The following is a 19,135-nucleotide window of genomic DNA, read 5'->3' as shown; positions in this document are numbered from 1 at the left end:
ACTTGATTCGAGAGTATCAGAGATAGCACCCCAGCTCGTCGGAATGAAGAATCCCAAGTATGCATGGATGAGATAAGGAAATTTCAGAACAATTTCTAAAGCGGCGGCCCCAGATCTCCCAATTAGGCTGCACCAGAAGTTACCCAACAAGGCCAAGTAAATATCAAGTCGCAACATCCCCAGTCCCCAACTTTCAACCGGTTTGACCATCCCCTCCTTTATCGATATCGTTCTTTTCTCGCCCTCTCTTCTTGGTCCCCGACTCTTCATAGTCATCCGAAGCATGATATCTCCGGATCAATATGGACGGAGACGTCGCCGTGGAGCCTGAGGTTGACTCTTTCAGTCTGGTACTGCCGCTCCCTTACAGAGTCGCAATCATAGTTGTTCTTGGTATGCAGCCAGGCGGAAGTTTTTGGGCATGATCTAATGCAGTCCCCAGGTATTTGGGCATGGGGTCTCAATCTACACTATTTGTATCTCATCAAGATTGTCAGTTCCATTCGGAGTATGTTCACCAGTGCCCAGCTGACAAGCGCAGGATGTGCCAGCATTGATTCGGTATCCTCCTCGACAAGCACAGCATCATCACTACTCGACGTATCGCCTGGCTTCTTTCCTCACAATCCCACTGGTTGCCTCCCTTCTCCTCTTCTGGGCAGTCACTCGGGGCGACCAGCGCGCAGCTCTACGATGGCAGATCCTTCCACAATCCTACCTCTTACTTCTCGTTGTGTCCTTTTTCCTCCCACTCAAACGCATGTCACGGTCTGGTCGGCTACATTTTCTGAAGTCTCTGAAAAGAATCGGCGTGGGAGGTCTGGCGGAAGTCCAGGATGGGAAGTTTGGGGATATCTTACTGGCTGATGTTCTCACGAGTTACGCAAAAGTCCTGGGTGATCTGTTCGTTTCGACATGCATGCTCCTTGATACGAAGACAGCCAGTACAGCGAAGCCAAATCGCGGATGTGGAGGGGCATATCTCGTACCCCTGATTATCAGCATCCCGAGCATGATTCGATTGAGGCAGTGTCTGATCGAGTTCTCTCGAGTTCGGAGGCATCGGTCGAGTTCTTCAGGTTGGGGCGGCCAACACCTAGCCAATGCATTAAAATATTTCAGCGCATTTCCAGTCATCATCCTGAGTGCTTTACAACGAGGTTATGATCCTACCAAATTCCATATGAGCGAGGCCGGGCTGTTCAGGCTATGGTGAGGACCACTGATTGCTTACATGTTGCATCTCTCTGACGGTTAACAGGATGTTTTTCGTGTTTGTCAACTCATTCTATTCTTTCTACTGGGACGTGGCCAAAGACTGGGACCTTTCCCTGTTCTCCTCCAGCCGCGAAAGAAACAACCCGGAATACCCCTGGGGTTTGCGACGTCACCGGTACTTCCATGCAAAAGAGATGTATTATAGTGCGATTGTTCTAGATTTCCTCCTTCGGTGTACCTGGAGTTTCAAACTATCGCCACATTTGGATCACTTTAACGACCTGGAAGGTGGAATCTTTCTGATGGAGTTGTTGGAAGTGTTGAGGAGATGGATGTGGATCTTTCTCAGGGTTGAGACGGAATGGGTTAGGAACAATCGGGGCCCTGTAACTGACGATATACTCCTTGGAGAGTTTGCAGGCAAAATAGATGAAGATTGACAAGAAAATACATTTCAGTGGTGCCTGGCTGTAGCTGGGTAACAACTAAAGATTGGCGCATCTCCACTTTTCTGATATGCAGGTACACCGAAACCTCCGGCCCGCACATGCTCCTCGAAATGTTCACCGCATTGACCTTCTCTTCTTTCCCACGCCCTTCATACCAACAGCGGCCACTATGACCAGCAAACATCCAGAGTCCCCCGAGGACTTTGAATTCATTCGGACGCCTGCTGCCCCTCCTGAGCAACCTCCTTCGAACTGCGGTGTCCGCTCGACTTCGGTATGTTGTGCAGCACAATGAAGCTTGATATATTCCCCTGACTTACGATTACCTCCTTAGTATCCCGCAATCAAAAATGCCCCTCTCCCTGCCGACGCCGCAGGAAGTGACACTTTCAACAACTTCGTGCTCATTGGCCTCCTCATTGCAGTGCCGTTTTACATCGCACGGCAACTGCATGGCGGGCTCTACACCACCCTCTTCGTCGCCGCCTTCACCAGCATTCCTATCCTCATGCTTTTCTGGGCCGTCGCCTCTACCATGTCTCCTCGCATGAATGAGAAGGCCGCCTATCCTGGTCGTCCGATCGAGCACTACCTCGACTTCCACAATGAGGAGGATCGTGCAAAATACCATGGAAAAAACAAAATCCCAATCGAAACATTCCACGAGATGTACTTTGACCAAAAGGTCTCGTTCAAGGGCGACTGCTTGGAAACAATGGAATATCGCCACGATTGGGCAAGCTTCCGTTTCACGCTCTCGTTGTTCCGATACTTTTTCACCGGCATGATTCCTGAAGTTATCATGCACACCCGCTCCCAGGACGAAGAACAAGTGCGTGACCACTACGACCGTGGCGACGACTTCTACGCATGGTTTCTTGGTCCACGGATGATCTACACCTCAGGTATCATCTCAGACATCAACCGCGAGGAAACTTTGGAAGAACTGCAGGACAACAAGCTCGCCATCGTGTGCGAGAAGATCGGTCTTCAACAGGGTGACACGCTCCTCGATATTGGCTGTGGCTGGGGCACCCTGGCGAAATATGCTAGCGTCAACTATGGCGCGCACGCTACTGGTATCACTCTGGGCAGGAATCAGACAAAATGGGGCAACAACGGTCTGCAGAAGTTCAACATCCCGGATTCCCAATCCCGAATCCTGTGCATGGATTACCGTGACATTCCTCACTCTCCTCCCAACCGGCCTAACGAGAAATACAAGAAAATCACCTGTCTCGAAATGGCCGAGCATGTGGGAGTCAGACATCTCGGAAGCTTCCTCAGTCAAGTCAACGATCTATTGGACGACGATGGGGTCTTCTTCTTGCAAATCGCTGGGTTGAGGAAGTACTGGCAATATGAAGACCTCATTTGGGGGCTTTTCATGAACAAGTACATCTTTCCGGGCGCCGACGCGTCGACTCCTCTGGGCTTCGTGATCGATAAACTCGAAGGTGCCGGGTTTGAAGTCAAATCGGTGGACACAATCGGCGTTCACTACAGTGCAACACTCTGGAGATGGTACAGGAACTGGCTCGGCAATGCGGAAAAGGTCAAGGCGAAATATGGCGTGAGATGGTACAGAATCTGGGAATTTTTCTTGGCCTGGAGCACCATCATCGCCCGACAGGGCTCTGCGACTTGTTTCCAAATTGTGTTGGTCAAGAATATCAATTCGACACACCGCATTGAGGGTGTGAAGCAGCAGTTCGGCCTTTCAGGAGCGCTGCAAGCCGGCAAGGAGCACCTCAAAGCCAGCAGTAGCCTCAAGAAAGAGAACGGGGCAGCAGTGAATGGGCACGCCTTGCGCTGAACTGGGGATGCGGACGTTGGTAGCCCCAACTGATGAAGTGAGTCTCGAGCGAAGGTTCGAGACCTTGAAGAGGACACGGGAGTCTCCTCGGGAAAGAGGTCGCAGGTATGAAATGGAGGCTGTCTGGATCGAATTCCAGAATCATTTACGAAATATGGAAGCACAGGGGCCAGGATTGAACGGACCATGTCCAGTGATCAATAGATTTAGACCTGCGAATAACAGATCGATCCGCTCATGTCGACCCCGATCTGTGCCTGCAGGGCAGAAGTGGACTAATAGGATTGTACATAGCTGAGCGCAGCTGTACCATACTGGTCTGTTTCCATGCCCAGCACGTCTGCTCTCTACCAATCCCTATCAAAGACTGAACGCGAACCCGTGATGTAGACAGAACAGTGAAAGCTCGGTCCACGAACAAATCAAACAAGTATCCTTAACGACCATGACAAGCAAAGGGATTCCACAGGCCATATACGTCGACTTATCATCTCGAGCCACCCGGCTTTTGGTACGCTTAGCGGACGAGCAAGCATGTTCTTCTGGATAGTGTGGCACTTGACCAACCGCTGTCTACCCATCCTGATCTTACAGCTATTGACGGCTTTCTGTGTCTCTCCTCGCAGCTTTCGTCCTTTGGTATTTCCCAACGGGAGGCTTGATGCATCTCGACTCGTTCTCGCGGAAGTGTGACGGCACGGGACATGTGAGCAACAGGACTGCAAGGTCTTCTTGCGTCAGAACAGCCTGGAGAGATATCTTTGGTGGACGGTCGATGTTGGAAAATGGAAAGAGCGTGCTCAGAAGGCCGTTCTGACGGAGAGTATCTCAAACGTGTTTTGTATATGGACCCGTAAACGGAGCACAAACGATGGGACGCTCAGAGTGGTGTAGGCATATCCATTCCTGCCAAAGCCTTCGAAACAACAGTGTCATGAGGAGTGTCAGACCTGCTGGCACGATCAGCAGGAGCCTCTGGAGGTTGGTTCTGTTACCCATCACCCTTGTTCAAACGTTTGACACTCGGTATCTGCCCCTCGTGGCTCGTGCGCCTTGACATAACCATGTTCGAATAGATCCTTCAGACTGTGAGCCTGGCAGGCAGCCTAGAGTCAACCTCGCACCAAAATCAACATCAAACGACTGTGCATTTCACTTTTGACGGGGGAGCGTGGGCTTGCGGGCTCTATGGCGAGTCCTCAATGAGATTAAGCGATGGCTCTCTGGGGAATTGAGAAGAAATAATGGAGCGATTCAAAGTGAACAATGAAAAATATCCAGCGATTACTGAAGCATAGAGTGCACGACCTCAGGTTGGTGAACCTCAATCACGATGAGAGGTCTCGCAATCTGCCTTGCCGGGGCCCCCAAGACCTGTTGTTTCCAGATGCACCTTGCGCCCAGAACAGGAGGGTCAGCAGTCTCAAACATTGCGCCTCCACGGCAAGTACCCTTCCGGCAGTCTGGTGACCTCGGACGAAGAATCACCTCGTGGAAGAAGGAAATTCCAGACTAAGAGAATGAGAGGGCTTTCCTATGACTAAAGGCGAGTTGAGACAAGGCCGAGACCTTCGCTTTCTGTTCTAAATCAGGAAAGTCGAAGGAATGTTCTCTCCTGCTTCTCGTGCAGACGCTAGCAGGGGCTCGAACAGGGAAGCAGGATGCAGCTAACGGACAAGGGGGAATAGGGAAATGAGCCAGAGAGAAGGAACATCACCCAGAGAAAGGGGAGGTTACCATCGCGTCGAGGTTCATGCATCTGAGTGTCTCACACGAGGCCAGTGTTAGGCTATCTCTCTTTACGCCGTTCGAAGGACTACCCTTCGGCTCCCAGAAAAAGGCGTGCATGGTGATAAGGACTCAGCTGAGAGATATTACGCTGAGGCCGGCAAAGTCAAGAAAGGCAATTTGCAAAAGAAAACGTCAGGCGGAGGAACTCGTACAGACCACAGTCGGTATACATCTTGATGAGCGCCGCTTGGAGCTGACAGGGTAATATCGCTCCCATGGTGTCCCGCCTCGTCTGACGCATGCCCAGAATTTTCTGATGCGTGCCCAGAGACAATCGAATTGCTTCACTCAGCCCGGACGCTGATGACGATCGGGAAGTAGTTGACGCTTTGGGCACAATGCCGATAGCAAAGAAGCCGGATCGAGATATGATGGAGCTGGGGACTGTTGCTCTTGTGCAAATCCTTTCATCATCTGCGGAGGTACCTGTTGATTCTTGTCTCTGTGTATGGCTTTGTCGTAACGCCCACGATCTCCGAACCCGCATATAATTGCCGATCACAGGGGAGACTATCATCGTATGATGATAGTATGACTTCTGGTGCGATCTCGGCAGTCTCCAGACGGTGCCTCATAGCCGACCCGGGCTTTCATTTTCGGACGAGGTGGCCGCAATGGGAGGCGAGCAACACAACACGGTGTTTGCGGCACAGGATACTTGCAGGAAGCTCTTCTCCTTCCCTTTTCTTCGCTTCCATCCGCTGGATTTGAGTTTCCTCACGGAGGGAGTCAGACACTACTACTACTGCTGTAGTAGTGACTGTGGGTGCAGCCCGTCTGTCGACTTTGGTGTGCTTGGCTGCATAGGAGCCTCACAGTGGCAGCGTTGGGTGATGAAGTGGGATGCGGCCGCCGCCCGTGTCAGGAAGAAATCCGCAAAGAGAGCGATTCGGAAGCTTCAACTGTTACTCAAGCCTCGCCATGTCGAGATCAATGGACGACGGAGCCTTGGCAGGCAGTTGCGAGGACGTTGTGTGTTCGCCAATCACCAGGAAACGTGGTCAATTCCCCATCCCACTCCCACCCTTTTGGTTTTCGCCGATGAAATTTTCTGAAGACTGCGCCTAGACTCACCACATGGTCCCTGAGAAACCGTGCCTCCTCCTAGCTCCAGACCCTTTCAGGCTCGTTTCCCTCAGCCACTCGCCGTGCGCCGGGAGATGCTTCACCCCCTGCGAGTACATAGGTGTTGCCTGCATATGGGCCACGCTAACACCCCTGCAAGCTCTGGAACCAGCCATTATCCCGACGTGACGACGGACACCTCAAGGCACAATATCATGATCTGGTCAATTGATGCCAGTGAGGTTGCCACAGCCCTATCGGCTTTGCCTGCTCATCGTAATGACTCTGGATGGGTCTTGACTTTGCTAACGGGCTCTGGGACCAAACATGATCGGTAATCGTCAGAAGTCATCGTCTGCAGTTTGCCCGGGGAGATTGCTGATCGCTCAACTCAATACTGGTCTGCGTGTCCGTTGGATCTCAATGGCAGGCGTTTGAAATCAGAGCCAAGCTTCATGATATCAAACTTTGGGAATACCATGGCCACGTTCCAAGCGCTCACCGTTTGGTTTGCTCTTTCAGCGTAGGTTTGGGGCCTTCCCGAGGGAGATTGTTGCACTGGTCTACTTGGCGCCCAGAAGAGACTTTCAAGGCTTCTCGAACAAAGCGGCTATCTGAAGCGAGAGGGATCGTATTATACCTGGTATCCAATGGATCGTCGCATCATCGAAAGACGGTGCGAGAGCGAAAGCTAGGGCTCCCCGATCCCTTCTCACTGATATTATTGGTGGTGGAGCCAAATAGTAGCGGAGAAAGCCAGGTGCTCACCTGTGGCCACCACCCTCTCTGCCTCTCAAATCCCTGCCTTGTTCTTCTGCTGATCCCGGGATCCTCGATAGATTCATCTCGATGCGCCTGATCACTGAGAATCATAATTCTTTCTGCCCATGGCGTGTCCTAGCGGCCTTTATCTATTGGGTCTCACGACGCCATCTGGGACGCTGTCAAGGGGAACAGCCCAAGTGGGGAACCTGTCATCGTACACAGTACGACTTGACACTTGCATTTCGCCTTGTCGGCCCACTGGCACTCCACCCTTTCGAACTTTTCAGATTCAGTTCGCCCGCGGCCTTATGCGATGCCCAGAGCCTTGGTAAAGACGCGATGTGACCTATCTTGCGAAGGGTATATGTAGTACAGCTCCTGCCGGCTTGGACGTGAAGGCTCGGTTCTTGTCTTGTCTCTCGAGCAAGCCTTCTTCCACCGCTTGTCCAGTCTTGACTTCCTCTTAGGCTCTTGGAAGACGCCCATAGTCTATTCAAAGATCTTGCCCGCCATGGCGACGAAGACAGCCGGCGGAAACGCCGCCTTCCACAACTTCCACAACGACTTTGCACATATCCAGGACCCCAACGAGCGACGACGACTTGCCCTCGCTGAGATCGATAAGGCTCCCTTTGGCTGGTACCATGTCCGTGCCATTGTGGTCGCCGGTATCGGTTTCTTCACTGATGCATATGATATCTTCGCCATCAACTTGGTGACAGCCATGTTGGGTGTCGTCTACTGGCAGGACACCCCCGACCCAAAGAATGCAGGAAAGATTCCTTCCAACTCGGACACTGCCATCAAAGTTGCAACCTCTGGCGGTACTGTCATCGGCCAGGTCGGCTTTGGTTGGCTCGCCGATGTCGTCGGCCGCAAGCGGATGTATGGTCTCGAATTGATCCTCATCATCTTCGCAACTCTTGCCCAGGCACTTTCATCTGACTCTCCTGCCATCTCCATTGTTGGCATCATCATCTTCTGGAGAGTTATGATGGGTATCGGTATTGGAGGAGATTATCCGCTTTCTTCGATCATCACTTCTGAGTGAGTTGACCTGCTTTGTCTTGTGTATTGAAGGGAAGAAGCTGACTATCCCTAGGTTCGCCACCACCAAGTGGAGAGGCGCCATGATGGGCGCTGTCTTTGCGATGCAAGGTATCGGCCAATTCACCGCCGCCATCATTGCTTTGATTGTCGTGACTGGCTTCCATCAGTCTCTCAAGACGGCCGAAACTGTCGACCTTTGTGATGGTGTCTGCCAACTTGCAGTCGACAAGATGTGGCGTGTTATCATTGGGTTCGGCGCAGTCCCAGGGTGTGTCGCCTTGTACTTCCGTCTCACCATCCCCGAGACTCCTCGTTATACTTTCGATGTTGCCCGTGACTCTGAGAAGGCTGTCGAGGACGTCAAGGCTTACCGATCCGGACAACATGAGGGCAAGCCCGATGAAGTTAGCCGCGCCGCTGTCTTGCAAGACTCCCGCCTGCGCCTCGAGACTCCCAAGGCCAGCTGGAACGACTTCTGGCGACACTACACCCAATGGAAGCACGGAAAGGTCTTGCTTGGAACGGCGGGCTCGTGGTTCTTCCTTGATGTTGCTTTCTACGGTCTGGGTCTCAACAACTCCATCATTCTCCAAGCCATTGGCTATGCCAAGGGCGACAACGTCTACGAGATTTTCTACAACACGGCTGTTGGCAATCTGATCATTGTCTGCGCCGGTGCCATTCCAGGGTATTGGGTGACTGTTGCAACGGTTGATACCATCGGCCGCAAGACCATTCAGCTGATGGGCTTCATCCTCCTCACCATCATCTTCATCATCATCGGCTTCGCTTACAGCCATCTTCACGAAGGCGGTCTTCTCGCGCTGTACGTCCTCGCTCAGTTCTTCTTCAACTTCGGACCCAACGCCACCACTTTCATTGTCCCGGGCGAATGCTTCCCGACCCGCTACCGGTCTACCTCGCACGGTATCTCGGCCGCTTCCGGCAAAGTCGGGGCCATTGTCGCCCAAACTGTCTTTGGTCCCCTCCGAACCAAGGGACATCCTACGAAGTCCAACCCATCTCCTTGGCTCAACCATGTCATGGAAATCTTCGCACTCTTTATGCTTTGCGGCTGCTTCACTACCCTCCTTATCCCCGAGACTAAGCGTAAGACGCTCGAAGAGCTTGCCGGTGAAGTGCCCGGCACCAAGAACTACGACCCTGAAAGCGCCGGTCACCGCAAGGATTCATATGTCGCACAGCCCACCAGTGAGGGAGTCATCGAGAGTGACAAGACTGCTTGAGCCAGTTTCTTTCTTTGTTGCTAGGAGTCGTTGTCTCCATACACAAAACTTCCATTTCTAGTGGCAGTCACCGAGAATGAATAGTGGGGTCTGTGTAGACTAATACAATATATCACAAACTTGACCTGTACCCTCTACTTTCCTTTTTTCCAACACCCATTCTCTAACTAGTTGGAAGACCCGGCGTCCTCCCTCGACTGTTGTCTGTTGACGTTCATTTAGGATGTGGCTCTATTTTGTGCAGCTTGTCGATCATTTCCCCCATCAGCTAATGTCGTATGGACTATGAGACGTTAACACCTTAGACGATGCTGACTGGAATGATTAGTAGCTCGTCTTGCAGCTTGTCTCCTCTAATAACGATAGGATCCTCGGGCTTCCCCAGGTGAGGAAAAAGAAAACACAGCCCCGGATATGATCTCCGAGATACCCGTGCGTGCGTTTGGCGAAGCTTAGTTGTCCGCAAGATTTAGAAGAAAGCTTACGCAACCTTGAGTATATCATATCTGCTTGTGGCAGTTGCTGCCATGAGGCCGGGTTGAGAAATTGAGTGGCTGCTAATATTTCACCGGGAGGTCTGACAGCGGGCGGCCAATGTGCCCAATGGAAACTTTGACACTTGATCTTTCAATTTCTGAGTCGGTCTTACATTTTCTGTACACCAAGGCCATGCATGTCAAGCTATTCACCCGGGTCGATGTCGCTGCACGGTGCAGTAAACCCTCTGAGATGCATGAAGTGTACACAGGGCGTACTTTTCTTGTCCTTAAAGAGGCTGGTTGAATGGACCGATAAGTCGCCTTGCAGGACGAGGCGAACGTCGGTTAGCATGCTCAGCCTCATAAATGCGTGTCAGCCCCGCCATTGTGAGTCAACCTATGTTGACTCTTCGTGCTTGGTGTGTTCCTCAGGCAGATTGATTGACAGCAGACATCGTTGCTCGAGTTACTGTGGATAAGCTTGGTGGCCTGCCATGTATGATTTCTACTACACCAAACTCCTGAACGACCCTTCCAAGTTTGAGCCTCGGACAGGTAACAGATGGGTTGAGGTGTGGGAGCCCGATGTTAGCCACCGATTCAAGGTTGCCATCGGCCCATCAATTGACTTGTCACAGGCTGGCGACGAGCTGGTGCTACTTGATCGCGAAATCGCCGAGTCCGACATTGCAGACCAGACCCGCTACCAGGCCTCTTTACTAGCAGGTAGGCCGCTCGACAACAGCCTCACTAATGGCCGACTCCGACTTCGACTTTTGATTGGGAGCCCAGAGCAGCACAAAAGCGACGCACAGATCCTAGCTCTGCCAATATCTCGAAACACCTTCGAGACAATCAGAATCAACTGGTGTTTGCCCACGGAACTGCTGCGCATGATGCTGAGCACGCTACCGATAGCCACGGAATTTCGAACCAAGAACTCTGCAGGACAAGCAATTACAGGGCTTATGGTGCGGAGTGCAAGATCGAGAGACTGGAACTTTTGCCTTGGGCTCGTCTACAACGAGGAGACACAGGTCATCTCGGGTATCGTGAACGGCATGCAAGCCGGTGAGACCGCTTTGATGCTCAAATGTCTTCGAGAGTCTACAAAGTATCTGCAAGACCCGATGCTTCTACCAGTGTTCCTGCTAGAACTCAAGGTGCACTATTTCGCTGTGCTTCTTGAAAAGCGAGCCCAAGGGATCGAGGAGATTGAATACAGAACCGGCATGAGACACGGCTTTTCGACGGATCCAACCCGGAACGCGGCCAGAGATCAAGAACGGGAGAGGGTCCTGAAAGAGCTCAACTTCGACGAAATCACACAAAAGGTATTGTTTATTTGTCAGCATCGACCCAGGCTGACATAAATTCACAGTTGACAGGTGTCACTGGGACACTGTCGTTTTGCGACATGACTTTTGCCTCGAGTCTTAGAGCTTTGGACATCGTCTGCGCCATCCGGGGTCGACTTAACGGCCATCTGAAGGTGCAGCTGGAGGGTGTTGGCTTCGACGCCCAGGGCGGCCTTCAAATGAGGATTTTATACCTGCGAGAATTGATTGTGGGTGCCCAAGTTCATGGAGAGGTATTGTCAGCGCGGACACGGGCTCAAGTCCAGACGGTATGGGGTGCCTCGACGATCTCTCGTGCCTGCCTGCCAACTTGCTGATCTGTTTGTCCAGGTCTACAGTATGATCGGTCAAAAGGACAACAAGCTCAACATCGAGACCGCGGCAACTTCCCAGAGAATCGCAGAGATAGGTCTACTTCACAGCAACGCCATGAAGGATATGGCGGAAGATTCGAGGAACGTTGCCATACTCACCCGCAAGGATAGCACCGATATGCGCATCATCGCAGTGGTGACGCTCCTTTTTCTTCCAGGCACCTTTGTAAGTCATTATCCAAACAGCTTCTCGCGCTTTCCCTAGCCCTCGAGGGAGGCCGCATAGGACAGCCCGAGTCCCCTTATCTCACATCGATCTTGATCCAACCACTAATTCCCCGGGACCACAAGATGGCGACACTTTTCAGCTCCGGCTTCTTCAACTTTCTACCTGGAGAGTCCAACCAGGTCGTTTCAAAGTGGATATGGCTCTACTTCGCCTTGACTGGAGGATGCACCTTTGTGGTCTTTCTCGCTTGGTATCTGTCATCCAAGAGACAAAACAAGGAGATGATGACCGTGATGATTGGAGACAAACGCCCATCAATACCAGCAAACGTACCGGTTGAACCTGAGCACGGGGTCGCCACGATGATCACTACACCACCGGCTATTCCAACATTGTGGATCGAGCGCTCCAGGTCAACTGGTGACATTGACCCATTCATCTCTTTTGGCAGCGCGCCAGACCCTGTCAAATAACCTGGAGCGGATGAAGCTGGGCAACAGCTCCGACTCGTTTGAACCTAAGCTTCCTACCCATGCTTGTTTTGCCAATTACTGCCGAGGCTCTCGATCACTGATCTCGTTACGGTGTCTCAATTGGTTCCTCAGGATCAACTCAAGGGCCTGCCGGTCAACTTCCTTCAATTGATGGAAATCTTCGAATTTCCATCCAATGACGATCACAACTTCACAAGCATGATGAAGTCTTCACGCTTCATTGGACAGCTGAGACAGCCCAGGGCCAAGCTTCCAGTCCAGCTCCGAAGGGGCAGCTCTGACCGTCCCGCGAGATTCCTTCCTTGGCGGAATGCCACTCCGCCCCCGGCATGCCAAGGAACTACGGCAATGCAGCAGTGTTCGCTATAGGAGGAGATCGTCTTGTCATTGGCAGGCAGAGCTGCGAAGACCGTCGCATATATGCAGCCAAGGCTTCAGTCGTGGTCAGGACCGTTGATCGAACCACCTTCATCAGCGGGGTGCAAATCTCACTTCCCAATATCGCTTTTGAGCCTAGCAAACAACCTTCAGTCATCCACCTGCCATCAGGACCAGCCGGGCAATCCGTTGAGAGCCTGGCTGCAAGATGCAGGAACAACAGTCCACGTTGCTTGCTGAGGCTTGTTATTTGCTCGACACCACTGGGGACCGCAATGGTGGTGCGACTTGTGCAAGAGGCGGATTACTCTGTCCAGAGCTCACCAACACTCCTGTTCTGAGGACGTAAACGTCCCTCGAATCTCCCACGTGCAGTCATGACGCAGATAAAACTCGCAGCTGATGGAGAAGAAAGCTGTGAGCTTGCTGAATAGCTTCCCAGCCCAGGTACAAAAAGGTTGGTGCCTGCTGTGTTCTGCAACTCTTTCCCGACTCTCTTTTCTTTCTCAGGCAGCGGTGGGCAGATCTCAGAAGTCGCGGTACAGTCTTGATCTCACCTAGAAGATATGCGTGCAACAACGACTTGTCTGGCCCTGGTGGCCTTAGCAGCGGACCTTGCTGTCGCAGTCCCCGTCAAACAGCCTCGATGGCAGCACCCGGCGCAGGATGACTACTACGTCAACCTCGGGCCTCGCCCGTACTACCTGATCCAGAACATGACCGACGGCCCGCTCAAGCAGAAGCTCGAGTCGTGTTACAACGGCCCCTTTGAAGTCACCACCTGGAGCATTGGCCATCGCGGCGGCGGCACCCTGCAGTTTCCCGAGGAGTCGGTCGAATCCACCATGGCGGGTGCACGCATGGGCGCCGGGATCCTCGAGTGCGACGTGGCCTTCACGTCGGATCTGGGCTTGGTCTGCCGACACTCGATCTGCGACCTGCACACGACCACCGACATCCTGCTCCGGCCGGAGCTCGCGGCCAAGTGCACGGTGCCGTTCACGCCGGCCAACGACACGGCCGACGCCGACGCCCTGTGCTGCACCAGCGACATCACCATGGCCGAGTACACGACGCTGTGCAGCAAGATGGACGGGTTCAACGCGTCGGCCACCACGCCGGAAGACTACCAGCATGGCACGCCTTCGTTCCGGACCGACCTGTACAACACGTGCGCGCAGGTGATGACGCTGGAGAGCTACATCGACCTGGTGGACTCCCTGCCAGGTTACCGCAACTTCACGCCGGAGCTGAAGACGCCGCCAGAGCAGGTGCCCATGCCGTTCCAGGGCCACTACACGCAGGCGCAGTACGCGCGCGACATGATCGACACGTTCATCCACAAAGGGATCGCGCCGGCGCGCGTGTGGCCGCAGTCGTTCAACCCGGCCGACATCTACCTGTGGCTGAACGAGTACCCGGCGTGGGGGGCGCAGGCGGTGTTCCTGGACGAGGACGGCGACGTGGCGTCCAACTTCAGCACGGCCGTAGCCCGCCTCCCGGCCCTCAAGGCCAGCGGCGTAAACATAATATCCCCGCCCTATCCGTTCCTTCTTGCTATTGGCGGGCCTAACAACGACACCATCGTGCCGTCCATCTACGCCACCACCGCCATGGCCGCGGGGCTGGACATCATCGCCTGGTCGTTCGACCGCTCGGGCCCCCTGGACCAAGTCCGCGCCGACGACGACTACTACTGGTCGTCCATCGCGCCCATCATCTCCTACGATGGCCAGGCCTACGAGGCCCTCGACGTGCTGGCCCGCCAGATCGGCATCAAGGCCATCTTCTCCGACTGGTCCGCCACCGTCACCTACTACGCCAACTGCATGGGGTTGAAGGGGCCGGGCCATTGATTGATATTGTTTCCCTTGTTTTTTTTCCCCATTTCTTACCAACTTCACGATCTACATATGTAGATAGGTAGGTAGGCAAGTTCATGTGGCATGCATAACGACTGGACTACAGGAATCGACCGTGTCCCCATGGACGGAAGACGAAGGTGATGCATCGTGAAAAAATGAAAGGAAACTTGTACATAGCTAGATACGACAGCAGTTCATACATACATACTCACATACATACTCACATACTCTCCGGTCACATCTATTGTGTATATCTTGGATGATAATACCGAGGATATTTCCCCCCCCTCCCCCGGGGGAAGCAAGCTGATGTCCAGCCTTGTCTCCTGTTCGCCCCGCGACACACAATAAGATGGCGTCTCCGCGATAAATGTGCAAAGATAAAGCGACCGTGTGTCATGTGAGTAATTCTCATAACATAGATAGATATATAAGATATATCTACCGACGTATTATAAGTACAATATTTTTCGAGTGTCCAGCTGGCGACCCTTTTTTCTGTCCCCTCCCGTCTACTACTCCCTACATTCCATGCGTGGCATTCCACTCTCTCAACCATCCTAAAACGGCCTCGACCTCCTTAGCCTTCGCCCTCTTGACGGCCTCGGGCATCTGAATCTCTGCTGTCTCGTTCGCAAAGAGACCCGGGAAATCCCACTCGTGGAAGCCACCCTCAATGACAATCTCGGGTGCGTCACCAGCCGACAATGACGACGATCCTTCATCAGCGTTATCGTCATGACTGCCGCTGAGCAGCATCAGCCTGGGATTCGGCTCCCCGTTCTCCAGAAACTCGGCCAGCGGGCCCAGGCCGCGGTAGTAGTCCAGCTCTCCCGTGGAGAGAGCCAGGCGCGGGTACGACAGGTTGACGCCGCCGTAACGGTTGAGGCGGTCGAGGCGCGGTTCGTCGGGGGTGGTTGTGTTGTAGGTCCGCCTGCACCGCGCGAGGAAGTACGCGGGCGACAGTGTGCGGGAGACCAGGGGCAGGACGTGCGGGTGACCCGCGCTGCCTGGCGTGTAGCCCGTCGCGAAGCTGCCGCCCTCGGTGCACTGCAGCCAGCCGAAGGGGGACGGCCGGGTGAGCGAGAGACACTCGTGCACAGCGCGTCCGGCGCAGAAGGTATTCGTGTGTCGCACATGTGAGAAGAGGTTCAGCAAGGGATAGTACAGCGTCGTGGGGTCGGGGGTGGCGGTCCTGTTGGCGAAAGCGAGAAGCGAGTGCGCTATCGTGTGAAGCTTTTCGGGTGTATGGTATTGCGAAGAGTCGGACGTCAGCAGGCCACAGTAAGAGGCTGGACCTGTGTGGAAGAGAGAGAAGAGGTCAGCATGGTCTGTCGTTCTGTATCTTGGGAGGCGCTTGATTCATGCTGTAGGCGGTGGTGGGTACTGACCAGTGAAAGGGTAAGGCTTTCTATTCCACTGCTGATTCCATGCCGAGAACGGACTGGTCAGGAAGAACGCGAGGTCAGGGTATGTCGAAGACTGCGAGACGTTGAAGGCTGCATTGAGCTGGGCCAGGGCCGTCTCGTTGCCACTCTCGTAGACGTTGTCCATCAGGTTGGTCAACTGTTGCTGAGCCTCGACGCATTTCGGCGGCGCGTGGCGTCGTATCATGTCGAAAAACTGCCAGTGATCGAGCGTACCCGTCGTGACTCCCGAGGACGACAGGCCACCCCAAAAGAGGTCTGGATACTGGATGCGCGTGAATGCCGATATGACACCGCCGTACGAGCCTCCTAGGATGATCCACGGAGTACCTGGCGCCGTCAAGTCCCGGTCTTCCAGGCCCGAGAAGGTCGCCCGTTGAGCGAAGTAGGCGAGATCCGCCAGGGCCTGTTCGGTGCTGTGGAAGCGCAGGTTTTCTCGTGTCCATCGGTGGTCTGGGACGATGTCGTAGCCGCCGGGATAGTATCTGTACATAGAACATCAGAATCAAGTGATCTTGCTGAGAAGATGGAGGGAGCCTTGCACACCTTTGCCCCCAGAGAACGGCGACTCCACCGGTAGCATTGGCGATTTCATGGAGTATGCCCTTCTGGAGCCATTCGAGGTCGTAGTTGGCGTTGTCTTCACCCATGGCATGGATGATCACTGGGCCTCCGGGAACGTAATTGCTGGTGTCGACCCAGTAATGTTGTTGGAAAGTGGCATTCGTATGGGGCTCGTAGCGGGATATGTTGTGAAAATGGTCAATGGGCATGGTGAAGTTCTGCGTCCTGACCCTCGAGTCAGATGGGTGTATCCCAGCCTTGGAGCCCGGCGTATCTTCGCCATACCGCAGAGCAACGATGTCAGAAAAAGAGAAGCCTTTGGCGGAAACTCACGGATATCTGGCGAGAAGCTCGCTGGCGTGCGACGGGCGTCCTACGACGGACGGGGCATTGCTTGGAAACATCCTGCATAGAGCGTGAGATTTCATAGCTCGGTATTTTGGGGTCATCTTTCTCCAACATACCATCCTGATATAGCCCAGAGGAGGAGGATGAGGAACAACAAGGTTGCTGCCACTCTGCAGAATAACCCCTTGGATACTTTCGTAGTGGCCGTGACAGTCATCTTGGAATATTCTCTGCCAATCCAGAGCCAACGGCGACTTAAAATCACAGCTTTCGACTCTTCGTTGCCACTGCCGCACACAGAAGCCCGCAGCCTCTAAAATGCTGGACGGGGGTGTGGCTGCTGCTTCATCTCAAGCGGTCAAAGCTAGGTGGCTTCAATTCAGGAGTTGTGGTTGTCCCAGCTTAATCTCCAGTGAGGCTAGCAAGTGTCGGGACACAGGGCATTCCGGTAGTGACATTACAGGCCAAAGACATGAGTGCTCAACAAGAGCGAGAAGGGGTATGTTGGAAAGGAACACAGCCTCAGAGCAATTTCAATGCCCTTGACCGAGTGGATTATTTGCAGATCCACTGCGCATTACCGGCTTCATTTATGCCGATATTTAGGCATTGAACCGACTGCCTCGCGTGTTCGGTTGAGATGGCCACCAATCAGCCCAGAATGACGCGCGTCCGACACGTGAAGCGAAACACTAAAGACAGTCCCTTCTAACACAGCTCTTTCGGTGCAATATACGAGGTACACAGTTGAAAGTGGTCGGGTCTCGCACGTTGCCGTGCCTTTATGGACTTGAAGGGTGACAGCGTCTCACGGAGACTATCTCATCCCCCGACAGCATACCTCGCAGGCATGGTGCATCGAGCATCTGAGATACACCTGAGCTGGGGGAAAGCCCTCCGTGAGTTATTTTGCCAACGTCAGGGATACATCAGTCAGTGCATTCTGGCATCGACAATCGTCTGCTTGGTGTGATTGATCCGGCATGGACGAATCATCTATCCCGGTGGCCCTGGCTTCCGGCCATACACGTTGTAGCTGTGTTCAACACTGTCAGCCTTGCAAGCGTTCGTCGACTGGCGACATCTGGGACCAGGACTTACAAGTGCACGTAGGTGTGGATGTCTCGATTCAGGATCTCCTTCCGTGTGCGGGCGAGCATGACCTCGAGCTCTACCGGGTCCATTCCGAGCAGGGCCACTGCGCCTCTCTCAAACCCAGCCTGTGCGTATTGGAAGAAATTGTGCACCTCGAGCGCCCCGATGGTTTTCAATCTTTTGTCTTTTGGCCATCGATTCGTCGGGATCTTGAAGACAGTTTCCTGGACATCCTCAAAGCCACAGTCCAGCAACTGTTGCCTCCACGATTTGCAGGCGGAGCCGTCAATGCCCATGGCTTGCGCGATCTTGAAGAAGAGCTTGCCCATCTCAGTGTAGGTCGAATCAGGTGGGCAAGTGCCGTCGTCACAGCCGACTTCCGGCACCGTGACCGCGAGCTCGAAATACCCGCCCGGTCTAAGGTGTTCATATGCCTGTGAGATGAGGGCCGGCCAGTCTCTGATGGCGAACAGAAACTCCCTGGCATGGATCAAGTCGAAGGACTTCCTCGGAAACTCCCAGTCCGTCTCGACATCCAGAATCTCAAAGTGGCAGTTTGGCGCCACCCATTCGGTCTGGACTGCCGCAATGTCAACGCCAATGACTCGTGCCATGGGATACATGTCAGCAATCTCGATGGCCCAGATGCCGCTCCCAGTGCCCAAGTCCAGGATATTCTGAGGGTTAGGATCAATGGGGGCGAGATGGAGGCGACCCTCGTACAGGAGGAAGAACTTGTAATGTTGGAGGTCATTGCGGTTCTGTTCCTGATCGTCGATGGGAAGGCCGTAAAAATGTCTCCCGTATGCCGCCCATCGTCGGCCGTATTCTTCAATCCCCTCACGGATCTCGGTTGCTATGCTGGTCTCATGGTCAGGTCTCTCTTCCCCTCCTCAGTGTACAGGCGGATTCTCACCTCGTCACATAGCTGCTATTTCCGGAAGTGCTGGCATAGCCTTCATCGACAAAGTCGTCGTTCTCGTCGGGCTCCATATGAAAGGGTTGGGGTCAGACAGGATTGGTCGCGTGCCCGGAAGGTGTAGGCGAAAAATGAGAAGCTGTGGAGGCGGGGAGAGCTCATGGTGATGAAGGATGAAGGATGAGGGAGGGGGGTGTTGGCTTCTTTTTGAAGCACCGCCTGATGGGTACTTGGGACGCAGGAAGTAAGCTACATGGCTGATTG

At 53.6% G+C, this 19,135-nt stretch overlaps 7 protein-coding genes across 7 annotated transcripts; 5 read left to right on the top strand and 2 right to left on the bottom strand.

Moving 5' to 3' along the window:
- Positions 1 to 302: 302 nt before the first annotated feature.
- Positions 303 to 1,658, top strand: AYL99_03648 (hypothetical protein; the record flags this gene model as incomplete). Its single annotated transcript, XM_018835162.1, has 4 exons — positions 303 to 393; positions 443 to 492; positions 542 to 1,212; positions 1,262 to 1,658. The coding sequence occupies 4 exons, from the start codon at positions 303 to 305 to the stop codon at positions 1,656 to 1,658; spliced, it is 1,209 nt and encodes a 402-aa protein (XP_018694812.1).
- Positions 1,659 to 1,836: 178 nt separating this feature from the next.
- AYL99_03647 (hypothetical protein) lies at positions 1,837 to 3,483 on the top strand (the record flags this gene model as incomplete). The annotated part of the gene is made up of 2 exons (XM_018835161.1): positions 1,837 to 1,941; positions 2,002 to 3,483. 2 exons carry the CDS (start codon positions 1,837 to 1,839, stop codon positions 3,481 to 3,483), a joined length of 1,587 nt encoding a protein of 528 aa, XP_018694811.1.
- A 4,132-nt stretch (positions 3,484 to 7,615) lies between these two features.
- Positions 7,616 to 9,401, top strand: AYL99_03646 (phosphate:H+ symporter; the record flags this gene model as incomplete). Its single annotated transcript, XM_018835160.1, has 2 exons — positions 7,616 to 8,151; positions 8,207 to 9,401. The coding sequence occupies 2 exons, from the start codon at positions 7,616 to 7,618 to the stop codon at positions 9,399 to 9,401; spliced, it is 1,731 nt and encodes a 576-aa protein (XP_018694810.1).
- A 973-nt stretch (positions 9,402 to 10,374) lies between these two features.
- Positions 10,375 to 12,254, top strand: AYL99_03645 (hypothetical protein; the record flags this gene model as incomplete). Its single annotated transcript, XM_018835159.1, has 4 exons — positions 10,375 to 11,214; positions 11,262 to 11,507; positions 11,569 to 11,778; positions 11,904 to 12,254. The coding sequence occupies 4 exons, from the start codon at positions 10,375 to 10,377 to the stop codon at positions 12,252 to 12,254; spliced, it is 1,647 nt and encodes a 548-aa protein (XP_018694809.1).
- A 965-nt stretch (positions 12,255 to 13,219) lies between these two features.
- AYL99_03644 (hypothetical protein) lies at positions 13,220 to 14,509 on the top strand (the record flags this gene model as incomplete). Its single annotated transcript, XM_018835158.1, has 1 exon — positions 13,220 to 14,509. One exon carries the CDS (start codon positions 13,220 to 13,222, stop codon positions 14,507 to 14,509), a length of 1,290 nt encoding a protein of 429 aa, XP_018694808.1.
- A 531-nt stretch (positions 14,510 to 15,040) lies between these two features.
- AYL99_03643 (hypothetical protein) lies at positions 15,041 to 17,074 on the bottom strand (the record flags this gene model as incomplete). Its single annotated transcript, XM_018835157.1, has 5 exons — positions 15,041 to 15,816; positions 15,910 to 16,430; positions 16,492 to 16,734; positions 16,843 to 16,914; positions 16,974 to 17,074. 5 exons carry the CDS (start codon positions 17,072 to 17,074, stop codon positions 15,041 to 15,043), a joined length of 1,713 nt encoding a protein of 570 aa, XP_018694807.1.
- A 779-nt stretch (positions 17,075 to 17,853) lies between these two features.
- AYL99_03642 (hypothetical protein) lies at positions 17,854 to 18,945 on the bottom strand (the record flags this gene model as incomplete). Its single annotated transcript, XM_018835156.1, has 3 exons — positions 17,854 to 17,893; positions 17,959 to 18,813; positions 18,869 to 18,945. The coding sequence occupies 3 exons, from the start codon at positions 18,943 to 18,945 to the stop codon at positions 17,854 to 17,856; spliced, it is 972 nt and encodes a 323-aa protein (XP_018694806.1).
- Between the last annotated feature and the right edge of the window lie 190 nt (positions 18,946 to 19,135).

This window comes from Fonsecaea erecta (genome assembly GCF_001651985.1).
Source record: "Fonsecaea erecta strain CBS 125763 chromosome Unknown Scaff3, whole genome shotgun sequence".
Lineage (NCBI taxonomy): Eukaryota > Fungi > Ascomycota > Eurotiomycetes > Chaetothyriales > Herpotrichiellaceae > Fonsecaea > Fonsecaea erecta.
Note: the sequence above shows the minus strand (reverse complement) of the source record. Positions and strands in the feature narration are given on the sequence as shown.